Genomic DNA, 12,795 nt, shown 5'->3' on the forward strand with positions numbered 1-12,795 from the left:
CTTTTGCTCTGTTGGAAACATGGCTACATCCCTACAGGTTCAGTTGAAACACAGATGTGTGCGTTTTCCTATTTTAAAACTGTGCAAATTAAATTTGAGCTCGATGCCGGCACAGGGTAAGCAATTCGAATGATTACAGTGGCTGAAAACGTGTTTGAAGCTGAGTGTCCCACTGCTTAAATTAAGTCAGGTCATGAGGAAACCACCTGATGTGTGTTAACCAGCTTCACTATAAAAAGCTGAGACATCCCTTCGGTTCAATAAAAAAACAAACTGATGTGAAACATGGTGGAGTTTAATAAAAAAAAACTTATCAGGATTCATCCTCTGTGTCCAGATCATGATCGGAGGAAAGGAAATTGGTCTCACCTTCCAGTTTGTTGATGGTCAGTGGGATGGAAAATAACATTTAGTCTCCTGTTGAACAAACTCAGTGTAGAACAAGTCAACTTCTTGAACCCAACATTTGGGTTTTATACATCAACCTGTAGGTCGGTTCTAAGCTATTTAATTCACAACCAATTCAAAGATAATTAAATGGTCATAAAATGTTGTTTCCCCTCTTAGAAACAGATCTGTGTTTGAGCTGAATGTCTGTGTCAAACTATTCTCAGTTCCTGAATTGTCAGACGGTGTGGACCGACACGTCCCATATGGACCACATCTCTGTTCCACATGGGAAATTACAGAGCCCATCTGGAGCATTTCACTCTGCTTGTTTGTTTTTTGACGCGACACATCTGTGTGCAAACATGTACAAAGCAGACCGGTGATTTGTTTCCAGCTCCCCAGGGTGTTCATTTATTCCCCTGCTAAATGCAATGGATGATGGATCTTTGTTGGGGAAGAAAATGAGGCATGAAGCTTCATAATAAAGCTGTAAAGTTTTGTTTTTTTTAAAGCTAACATCTGATATATCATGATTTTTAGAGATGCACGTTGTTTGGTTGATTTTTAGTTTGACTGGTGGTGATGCAAAACAATCTTTTCCTGTCAGTTAGGGTGTGGAAGTTGCTACAAAGGGGAGCAGACTTATATTTAGCTATTTTCAGTGAGTCAGAAGAAATACAAAGATGTAAAACGCTTCCAGTGACACTCAGGCTGCGAGAGAGTGAGAGAGAGCAAGACTTGAAGCAGATAACAGAAATGCTGACTGTATTAGGGGTATAGTGCTCTACTTTTGATGTTTAATCTTGCTACCTCTGTCGTAAAACAAGCTAGATATGGAAATTGCTTTGTGAATACCCAAGGAGATGGCAGTTTTTGTTTTTACACAAATAAAAACAAAACGTTACCATTTACAGGTGATTAAACACACAAAAAAGCAGATTCTAGCCCATTTCTAAAACTTTCTATAACTTATACACTTTTAATCACATTCCATGTCCGGTTAAAAAGATTTATTTTATTTTGTAAAGAAAGTAAACATAAAATATTTAATCAAATACACCTTTTTTAGTCTATTTCCATTCAGTCACATTTGGTGACTTCACTTTCTTTCAATCAACAGTTATAATTTTCTTAGCAATCAGCAATAAAATATGTAGAATATACATATTTGGCCAGCATTGAAAAGTTCAGCTGAGCAATTAAAACATTTGAAGGGACTTCCTTTTTTACCAGTTTTCTCAATTTTTTACTTAATATTTTTCCAGTATCAAAATGATTGGACAATCCATAGAATTTATTAGCAGATTTCTTTTATGAAGCATAACTACAAATTATTCTAAACAAAAAAAAGAAGAAAATGTCTTTTTTTTTTTTTTTTTTTTTATTCCAAAAAGCATAATCTAAAAATATTTACAACGCAGTTTTGGCTAAAATTCTTCGGTAAAATGTTACTTGACACGCTATTGGCTGGTGTTTGCTTACCAGCCAATCCTGGACCGTCATTCATTTGCCAAGCGCTGATTGGCTGCAACCCCCAAACACCGAAGTTGAAGAAAACCGTTGATATTACCTGTAGCGCAGTGCACAGTTTCATTTGTATGCGTATTAAGATACATTTGAGGTTTGAACTATTACAATAAGCGATTTTAAAGGGGGAGTCTTAAGTATTCACGGATTTTAGCGAACCAAATGCAGTTAACCGCACTCTTACAGCAGATTTCTGCTATCTTAAAGCAGCAGTTTTGTAGCAACTACTGTCATCCAAGCTAAGCTAAGTGTTAGCATATTGGCATAAGCAGGTCAAAGGCGTACAGAAATGGAAAATGGGTACATTTCAAATTGTTTTATATTTATTCAAAATTGTAGAAAACTCTGTCAGCTAGATGATATTACAAGAGGAGGAAAATCTAACCACAGGAATCCACAGCTGGGTAGTTGGGGTGAAAAAACCCCTGACTCATGATACTCTAATAAGATCGCACACTAAAATGAACCATTTACACTGACATTCTTCCCCTTGTAGAAAAAAAACCCAGAAGCCTAATGAGAACTTAATCTCAACTGTCGTTCCTCTGTGTCGGTCAGTGTTTTGAATTCATGTGCTCCAGATATTTTCAGATGTTGGCTCTCTGGAGTCATGCTGCTGTAAATAATGTGTGCACATGTCCATGATGACCTCCATGGCTCTCGCTCAATTGGCTGCTGTGATCCTTGTCACATCCTGGTGTGTTTTTAACCTTATTTTAGTACTACATCTTTTGAAACAGATTCGGAAAGTCAAGCATCCTGGTTTTTCTTGCAAACAAATCCACAACAACTTTAAGAACAATCTCCAATTCCATTTTTTATTCAGGGTTTTAAATCATATTATTGCCATAACTCTTCATGCATTCTCTGACATTTTAGGCATGACTGCATTCTAGGTTGTATTTACATTTTAACATCCTTTCTGCCTTCTTTGTTACATAGAGAAAGTCAGACGGTACATATATTTTTAATCAGCTCAATTTTACGCACAGTATAAATGGCTACTGCATTTTTAATAGCTCACTCTTCCTCTCCTGGACATGGCGACCGTTTGGCTGGTATTACTATTGCGTTGTTTCTGCGTTTCCTGGCCCCATGTCGCTCTTCTCCGCCCTCCTGATGTTAAATTTGAGCAAAAACTGAACCGATGAGCGAGCATCTGGGTGCGTTTTTATGGTCACTGTTGAAGCAAGGAACGCATTAAAGTTGTATAAGGGTTGAGCCTCGGTGGTCAGTGATCAGTGCGACTTTACAGCGGAGTTAAAATGAAATATCAACCCCAGTCTAGTTGGCTTTGAAAAAGATAATGGTGCATATAATAATGTGAGGGAAAGGCAATATATTCAGCCTGATTCTGTTTAAACGGGAACAATAACAAAAATCAATATGATTATTTATAGATTAATCCAAATACCTGTCCTGATCCTTGTAGGCAAACATGTGAAAGAAGATGCTCTGATTAGATAAGACCAAAATGCAGAAATATAATATACATAATCCAAAACATAATCATGTGCTGGAATGGCCTAGTCAAAGTCCAAGTTTAACACAAATGAGAATCTGTGTGTAGCCGTTAGCCTTAAAGAGAACCTATTATTCAAAATTCACATGTTGCACAATTTTATATTTCTATTTGGATCTCAACTCCCTCTGTAAACAGCCCAAACGCTAAAAAAACACACTGACATTTTTTGGCAAACACACAGCCGTAAGTTGATGTTCTCTGGAAAACGAGCCGTTTCAAAAATCTCCACTGCACCGTTACCTAGCAACACCAACCAATGTCCAGAATGTCTGGTCAGCTGTACAATGGCTACTGGAACAGACAAGAGTTTTGTTCTTGTTTTACCATCCAAAAACCACTTGCTGCATTTTTGTTCATTGTGCAGGAGACCCCACTTATGCTTTTCAAAGATGTACAGTACAGACCAAAAGTTTGGACACACCTTTTAATTCAATGAGTTTCCTTTATTTTCATGACTATTGACATTGTAGATTCACGCTGAAGGTATCAAAACTATGAATAACACATGTGGAAATATGCACTAAACAAAAAAGTGTAAAACAACTGAAAATAGCCCTTATATTCTAGTTTCTTCAAAGTAGCAACCTTTTGCTCCGATTACTGCTTTGCACACACTCTGCATTTTCTTGATGAGCTTCAAGAGGTCGTCACCTGAAATGGTTTTCACTTCATAGGTCAACGTGCCCTGTCAGGTTAATAAGTGGGATTTCTTGCCTTATAAATAGTCATGAAAATAAAGAAAACCCATTGAATTAGAAGGTGTGTCCAAACTTTTGGTCTGAACTGTATGGTTACATAATTGCGCAGCTGTCTGAAGCTGTTTTCACGTGCGAGGGTAAACATTGAAATGGAGGGCGTGGATTTAAAGTGGCAAGACGCCCTAAAACGGCTCAAAATAGGCAGAACTGAGCAGACTAAAATCTCATTATCTAAGAATGATTTTGTGCAAAAAAAAGTGTAATGAACAGGCTATCGAAGTTGTTATTTTTTCTCTCTCTTTGTGAACGCCTGTTAATTAAGTGGTTAGACTGACTGAACAATAACATGCCTGAGTTTTGAGGAACAGGACCAGGAAGCACATGTTTTAGCTCATTCTATCTAAGCGCAGTAATTCAATCCAGCTGTGCTTCTGTGCAGCAGAACTGGCTCATCCGCCCCCTTGTTATCTGTCTTAATCCAGGGCTAAAACACAATCCCCCCTGTGAGCAAGAAGAGAAGTCATCTAGGTGCATTTCTTCATTTTAAAAATGATTCAGCAGATTTTCTTTTACATGACTTTTCAAGGGATTTGCTGTTTATAAAAACTGTCTTAGTTTCCTTGGAGACTAGTTGTCTTTAAATTTCAGATTTCTCAAAGAGACTCTCATTTTTCATCTTATGACTTCACTTCTTTAGTTTTAAACAACAAGCAAACATTCAGCAATATTTACTTGCAAAAGTACTCGTATTCCTTGATTGGTTTTCACATATTTTGTCTTATTGCAACTATAAACTGCATTTTATCTGGATTTTCATTGATGAGGGGTTAGCAGTCTTTACAGTCCAAAGAGCCACTTTCATCTCAGGGCAGATAAATAAAATTAACTTAGAGCTGCAAATGTTAAATGACACAACTTATCAATATATAGTGTATAAAATGTAATTGTTTACATATTTTTAGGTGGGACAATACATATTGATGAACATTTACATGTCAATACATAAGACTATAGTAGAAGAATTGTGAAAAACATCAAAGTGACGGTTTACTCCCACCTGCAGGTGGCAGTATTTCTTCTACTAAACAGCTGCTTCAGAATTACTTGATGTCAAGTTATAATCCATAATCATATGACGTGTCATAAAAAGCACAAATATTTCTAAATTAGTACCACAAACACTTTGTTTTTTATATTTTGCAATAAAAATCAATTGTGAAATTCTGGAGGGGCTGAATATTATTTAATTTTAAGAACTGATTTATATTTTAACAGTTTTGTTTGCGGGTTTTATTATTTTCTGGTTCCACCGGCCCTATAAGAACATTCATGATTTTGATTCAACCCAAAATGAAAATGCATTGGACACCCCTGCTTTAGAGTCTGGAGGGCCACATAAAAAGCTATTGGGGGCCAGATTTGGCCCTTGGGCCATGAGTTTGACACACGTGTGTTAGAGGATGTAAAAGAAGGAGATTCACATTCAGCTCTTTTGTTGTCTCTGACCAGTATGCATGTGTTAAAATGGCCCAGTCAAAACAAAACTCATGATTTCTATCCAATGTGACTGAGCTTGAGCTACTTTACAAATAAAAATGTGCAAAAACTTCAGTCTGAAATCTGGTAGACAGACACACCCTTAAAAGATTTGCAGCCATAAGCTTTTTATTGAACTTTACAAATATTACTCTTCTGTGATGGTTTGAACCTGATTTAATTTTCCTAATTTAACAAATCCTTTTAGGTTATTTCATATTTTAAAATTGTGCTTATTTGCTGAGTCAGAACTGCATTTATCTCAGGAAAAAGCTTCCAAATGGGTTTTTTTCATCTTCCTCCTCCATTTGCGTCATGTGAATTTGCTTTTCTTTTATCCTTTATTTTCTTTTTTCTTCAGTTTTTCTCTTATGCAAACCGAGTCCCTTGACATCACAAGGTTTTCAAAGTTTACTTTCATGCCTGAAGCTGCATTGTATTCTAATTACCAGCAGTACCTCTGCCTACACTTGAAGCTAAATAATAATAAAAAACACACACATGGCCACTGTTAATTTGTATAAATATGGCTGATTTGTAGTTATAATGCCACGAATAGGAGCCCTAATGAGTGCATAGGAAGAATGAAAGTAAAGCCTGAGGTTTCTGACACAGCTGCATCCGTGTAGCAGCTCAGATAATTATTTTCTCTCTGTCTGCTCTTAGATCTCCACCCTTCTCCACCACTTCAAGCTCATTTTTCAAAAGCCACCTTATCTTTGGCTGCCTTTCACACTCAGATCCCTTTTTAGTTAATGGGAAGCACCTGAAAAATGGAGGCCATTAGCCGGATTATGCTCCGCAGCGGTGGCTGAATTTGAGTCGTTGAGGCCAGGTAAGGTTGCTGGTGGAAGAAGGATGACTGTTTGCAAAATATGCAACATCTTTTAGAATCGCCTGCGTTATCTTTGGCAGCAACAAACAACAGGCTGAGTGGACGCGGTGCCTGAGGCTAGGTCATTTTTAGCATTCAAGTTTTTCCTCTAATGTAATTTGACTTTTCCCTGGAAGGGGCTGCAGCTGGATTACTGTGTGTGGATGTTTTAAACTCAGATCTAGTTATGTCCGTGCTAGGGACACAAGCTATCGACTAATGTTGATTTAACTAACGATTAATTAATAAGCGGCCAGATTTTCTTTAGAGTCAACCTCTTTCCGTAACATAAACGGCTACATTTTTCATAATATCCCGGATTTTAAGAAGTAAACTAATATATTTTAACCATATCCGGAGTTGGTAGTATTAATGTGATGACTGAAAAGATCTTTTCGAGTGATTATATTGCAAAACAGAACCGCTCGAGGTCATTATACATCCCGCTCCGGAATCTGTTAGGACCGTCTCTCCGTTCTCTCCGCCATTTTTGTTACTGTAACAACGGAAGATGACGAGCAGCGCCCTCGTCATCCTCCCTAAGCGGACAAACTACAACACTAAAATAACGTCTAAACGGACGTTAAGTAAATCTATTAATCGTATCCGCGCAGATAGCCAAAAAGTCCTAACATTTATGTTGTAAATAGCGTTACTTGGTAAGAATATATGCTAGTCACACACGCTCCTCCATTTTTGTGGACATCGTTTCCCACCTAGAGCAGGTTTTGTCTCGGTTTCCCCTCCGGCGTGTGGAGTGACCTCACGCTCCCTGCATGGGAATATGGCAGCGATGCTGTGAAATGTCACTTTGCTGCTGCTCACAGAGGCAGCGTGTTGCTGTGGGGTCTCATCCATTGTGGTGGGAAACAAACTGGAACAAAAGTCACATTTAAAGGTCAAACCGCAAAGCTCATGAATACAGACCAGAGTGGCTGCATTCACTTAAAATATCAGAGCATTACATTTGGATTGCTGTATATAGATAGAAAGCGCTATATTTACTGCTTTATGGCATCTGAGAAAAAAACTTTTTTGTGAAATTTGCTTTTAAAAATCCTGTTTCTCTTGACCACATTATTTTCACACAGTCTTGTTACAGCAGGTTCATATAATTATAATTAAAATGCAAGTTATTATATATTTGCCTATCATTTTGTTGCTTGTCAGTAATGGTGGGAAATATAGTCTTAAAGGTTTGTTGCAATATTTCCTGATAATAAATGTGTCGATTAAAAACTTTTTATAACCTCTTGTTTACATACACAAATACTACTCCTGAAAAACAAATTTGTGTCACTAGATTGCTCATAGTCACTGCATTTAAAATGTTTTCAAATTTATTGATGCTCTCATTGAATAAACGGTGGAGAAAGTACTAAAAATAACAATCCCAGTAATACGGACAGTTTTAGGGAGACAATAAATCAAAAATCAGTGTTAAGAAATGTATCGTGATAAATAAACAATACAATAAATGCCCATCACTACTTCCAAGATGTGGTAAATTAAATACGCCACTAAGGTTCTCAATAAGCTGTATGTTAAAATGTGATGTTTTGTAGTTTTTGTATTTTTACATTGTAAGAATTAATTTAACTCTATCCCACCTTTTATTTTGCTTTAACTCAGGTGAAAATAACTGCAATAATTTTGATAGACGTAATATGTGGAAAGCATCTTCTGTAAATTTAATTAAGATAATTAATTACCGGAAATTCATCTGAACATGATTGAATAAATAAGAGAAATTATTTTCAAACACTAAGCAGATCCAGTTTTTTTTTTTTTTATTTCAAAGCTGCATGAACAACATAATATGCATCCTCATAAATCCTTTCTAGACTTCCCCACCCTTAATTAGAACAAAAGTAAGTACACAACATCTCAGGTTACATAATGAGCTATTTTTTTTCCGTATTAAAGCACTTGTGGTTTAAGAAAATTAGTGTTTTTATTAGCCCGTGAGGTTGTTTTTAAGGTTTGTTTTATTTCAGTTTAAAAGAAAACGTCATTCTTCAGTATTTACAGATTTCTCTGAGCTCTTTTGTGCTTCATTTCCTGGAACATGAAGACAAAAACAGCATTTAAAATACGAAACTATTTATTCTTCAGTTCTTCCCCACTCACTTTGCTGCGATTTGTTTTTAAACCAAACAGTTCCTGTCCTTTTTTTATTATTATTTCTTGTAAAAGCTTTAAAAAAAAAAAGAAGCTTCAGCCACATTACCGGCCTCCTCGGGATGATAGCACAGCCAAAAAGAAAAATAACAAGCAGAGCTTTGCAGAAAATTGACCACAAAAAAAAGAAATCACTCAGAGCTCCATTCATTTTCTTTTTTGCCATATTGTTCTTGTTACAGTGCAAAAAATGTGACAGGAATTCACAAATAAATTATAAAAGTTTATGTGCAGTGGCGCTCGTGCCCATCAGTCGACACGGATCGCTACATGAGCACGCAGCTTTTCGCCCGGTCCTTCCTGATGGCGGGCGGATGTTCGTGAATCTCAGTCCGAGGAGGCTGCTGCGAGATCCGCTTGTGGGTGCGACGCGTTGTCGCGCGTTTGACCTGCGGCCGATGAATGTTGAACACGGAGGCCAGCGTGGTGACGTGGAAGACGTCGCGGACGCTGTTCTCAGAGAACTTCGAGGTGCACTCGGTGTAGGCCACAGCGCCGATCTGCCGCGCCAGATTGGTCCCCTGAAGGCAGAACATGAGTCTGTTACAAAAACGACTAAATTATTACTTCATCTGCTAACAAAGACAGTGCTGGGAATTACATCGAACCCTCTCGTTAATTTTAAAGCTAAACTTTTCTAGACATGATTTTTCAGATTTCTCGGTCGTTTCTAAATATTTTCAAAATGTAAAATACCAAAGTTCACTAAAAACGTTCGCAGATGTTTCTAAAGTGATGAAGGTTTAAATATTAAAATAGGAAAAACAAGATTGGAAGGAAGGATGGAAAGAACCTAAAGAAGAATTGAAAGAAAATGCAAGGAAGGATAGAATGAATTACAAAAGGTTGTAAAGACACAAGGAAGGATGGAAAGACAAGATTGGAAGGAAGAATAGAAAGGACACAAAGAAGGACAGAAAGAAAAATCCAAGGAAGGATGGAGGACATAAGAAGGATAGACAAGATTGGAAACAAGGACAGAAAATACACAAAGAAGGATGAAAAGAAAAACACAAGGAAGGATAGAATGAAGGAAGGACAGAAAGTTGGAAGGACATAAGGAGAGGAAGAAAGACAAGGTTGGAATGAAAGACGGAAAGAAGGATACAAGGGAGGATAGGACACAAGGAAGGATAGAAAGGACAATGTTGAAAGGAATGACGGGACACAAGGAAAGCACATGAGGTTAGAAGGTAGGACAGAAAGGCCACAAGTAATGAAGGAGAAAGGGAGGAAACTACATAAAGAAAATGAAAGAAAAACTCAAAACTTTTAGAAAGGAGGATACAAGGAAGGAAAGGGAGACATGGAGGGACTAAAGTCTGGATATGATGGACAAAGAAAATATTCAACTAAGATAAAAATCAGGACAGGGAAACAGGAAGGAAGGAAACCAAACAAAGTAGGAACGATAAGAAGAGAGGAAGAAGGAAGGACAGGATGGAGCAAAATATGGAAGAAATGTCAAGGAAGGAAAAAAGAAAGGATACATAAAGTGAGGAGGAAACCAGAAACTACACAAATAAAGGCGGGAAGAAGAAAAGACAACGAAAGGAAGCAAGGAAGGATGAAAAAACATCCATATCTTTCTAACTTTTTCATAAAAGGAGGAACCCTGTAACTCCCAAAGTGAACAACGGGCCTAAGATGAGTTATTGTATCGATTTATTTCACACCAGATCATCCATTCAGTGCTGTAGTGGATGCAAGACCGTTGTGTTTGGTCAGGGACAAAACCAAATCACAATTACGGTAATAAAACCCTGATAGCTTGTTGGGGCAAAGGGAATAAACTCCCAACAGCAATAAAATATTTAAGGGCTGTCTTTACAGCCGTAAAAACCAAACATAAAGGTTCTGTTTATTCCTGCTGATGTCCAACACCATCCTACAGTCAATTACAAGAGTTTTTATTACTAATAATACTTAAACTTTTTCATCATTTGTCACGCTACACAGACTTCAATGTGTTTTATTGGGGTTTTACGTGGCAGGGCAAACCCAGAGCAAAGCATAATTATGAAGTGGAAGGAAAGTAATGCATGGTTTTCCAATGAGTTTAGAAGGGAGTTAGATTTTATTTAGGGGTGTATGAGTAAAGGGGGGTTGTATCTATATGCATGTCATGCATTTCAGATTAGTCCTTTTAGTTTTGCTTTGGTGTGTCTCTTAAAATCCCAATAAAACAAACTGAAGTTCCTCATGGTAATGTTAAAAAGTTAAATACTTTAGCAAAGTTGTGTAAATTTGGATAAAGTAAGATGATACAAAGTAAGCAACTACACATCTTTAAATTTCATAAACATTAATTCTTTGCTTTATTATCATGTTCACAAAAATGTGCCTTTTGTTAGCATTTATTGTACTTTGATGCCTTAAAATCCCTTAAGTATAGTCACTAAATGGTTCATTGTGTTACAACATTTTATTGTACTTTACAGCATCAGCTTCAAAGTAAGAATTGGTTTAAATGTATTTTTTTATAGAAGAGGATTAGGACCACTGACAAAAAAAAGAAAAAAAACCCTTAGAATTCAGATTTTTTTTCTCAGAATTTATTTTTCTTAGAATTCCGACTTAAATATCAGAATTCTGACAATTTTTCAGAATTCTTTTTTTCTCAGAATTCCGACTTTAATCTCAGAATTCTGAGAACAAAATTCAGATTTGTTTATTTTAGTGTCTTTAATCTGTAATTTTTCTCACATTTCAGTGTCTATGAAGTGTCTTTTTTTTTTTTTTGCTGATTGGACAAATAAGTCGATTCTTTGTGGCTTAAAAACAGTTTAGCAAGCTTTGATTCTGGTAATCAGTTCTGGATTTTTGTCTCATTTAATTGTACTCAAGTATGAGTAACTCTATTTCAACGTATTTTTACTCAAGTTTAAGTAAAAAGTATCCATCCCAAAAATTGCTAAAGAGTAAAAATGCATTTAGTAAAAAGAACCGAGTAACCAATAATTTAATATTTAAAAATTACACCATCAAACAAACCAAAATATAAAGAGATTTTTAGTAATTTAAAGATCCAAATAGAAATAATTCATCTCAATAAAATGATTACAAAATAACAAAATCAGAAAAAGTATTTTCTTTCTAAATCAATTTCTTTCAATTTAAATGTATGAAACTAAGAAGAAAAGCCATTTGTGTCTGGTGAAATTTTGGTTAATACAAGCTTGTTCTTTGTGCATTGAAGGTAGAGTAAGCAGAACTTTTACTTAACCAGGAGTAGCGATACTGCATAATAAAATTAATCAAGTAATAGTAATAAGTAGTGTCGTAAAAATACTCCTAAAAGTAAAGTTTTTAAGCTGTTCAAATAAATATAGCTGAATAAATGTAAGTCATTGCAACTCTGCATTTATCCAAAGCTCACTCTATCTTTGCATCAGCTGAATTCATGAATACTATGGATATTGATTTCTGCAAGCTCATCAATCCCACAGAGATTCGCCAAACTGACAGCCAACAAAGATCCTTTCTTTATTGTTTAGCAAAAAATAATATTTATTTGTTGACAAAAGGTTGCCCAGAAGTGTGATTTCACATTTACATGGAAATAGGCAATTAAAATTCATGCATGCCGCTGCTCATTGCTCCGAGACACACAAACAAAACAATTGCTTTATCACACAACCGCTGTTTGTCTCCGTCTTTGTTAGGGTTCCAGCTCCTTTCTTACACTCGCCGTGTTTCCGTATTTGTAAAAGTTATGATGTGGAGCAAATATCATTCTCCAAATTCATTTTCAGAAGTTTTGTTTGCGTGCACAAGGGAGGAAAGTAATCACTCCTATTTGTGACTTTCCCACTGAGTTTGCAAGTAACACCAACAAATGACTGTGGATTAAATGTTGTGTGTCATCCAGAAAGCTAAGTAAGCTTTAGCTTCAAACAAACGAGTTAAGGTGTAGCTCTCACCTGTTCGTGGGTAACAGGAATCAGCCTGTGTTTGGAAAGCTCTCTCATGACGCTGACGTCCGTCCTCATGTCCAGCTTGCAGCCGACCAGGACCACTTTGGCATTCGGGCAGAACTCCTGCTTCTCGCCTTGCCACTGTGT

The 12,795-nt window shown here is 36.6% G+C and overlaps 1 protein-coding gene across 1 annotated transcript in view; it reads right to left on the reverse strand.

The window, feature by feature from the left end:
* Positions 1 to 8,319: 8,319 nt before the first annotated feature.
* The window catches only part of LOC114152259 (rho-related GTP-binding protein RhoN), a 34,925-nt gene continuing 30,449 nt past the window's right edge, over positions 8,320 to 12,795 (reverse strand). The window contains exons 4-5 of the mRNA XM_028030086.1: positions 12,655 to 12,789; positions 8,320 to 9,252 (exon numbers count right to left, since the gene is read on the reverse strand). Coding sequence (XP_027885887.1) covers positions 8,998 to 9,252; positions 12,655 to 12,789 — 390 coding nt within the window. The 3' untranslated portion in view covers positions 8,320 to 8,997. The remainder of the gene's footprint in view (positions 9,253 to 12,654; positions 12,790 to 12,795) is intronic.

This window comes from Xiphophorus couchianus, chromosome 10 (genome assembly GCF_001444195.1).
Source record: "Xiphophorus couchianus chromosome 10, X_couchianus-1.0, whole genome shotgun sequence".
Taxonomy (NCBI): Eukaryota; Metazoa; Chordata; class Actinopteri; order Cyprinodontiformes; family Poeciliidae; genus Xiphophorus; species Xiphophorus couchianus.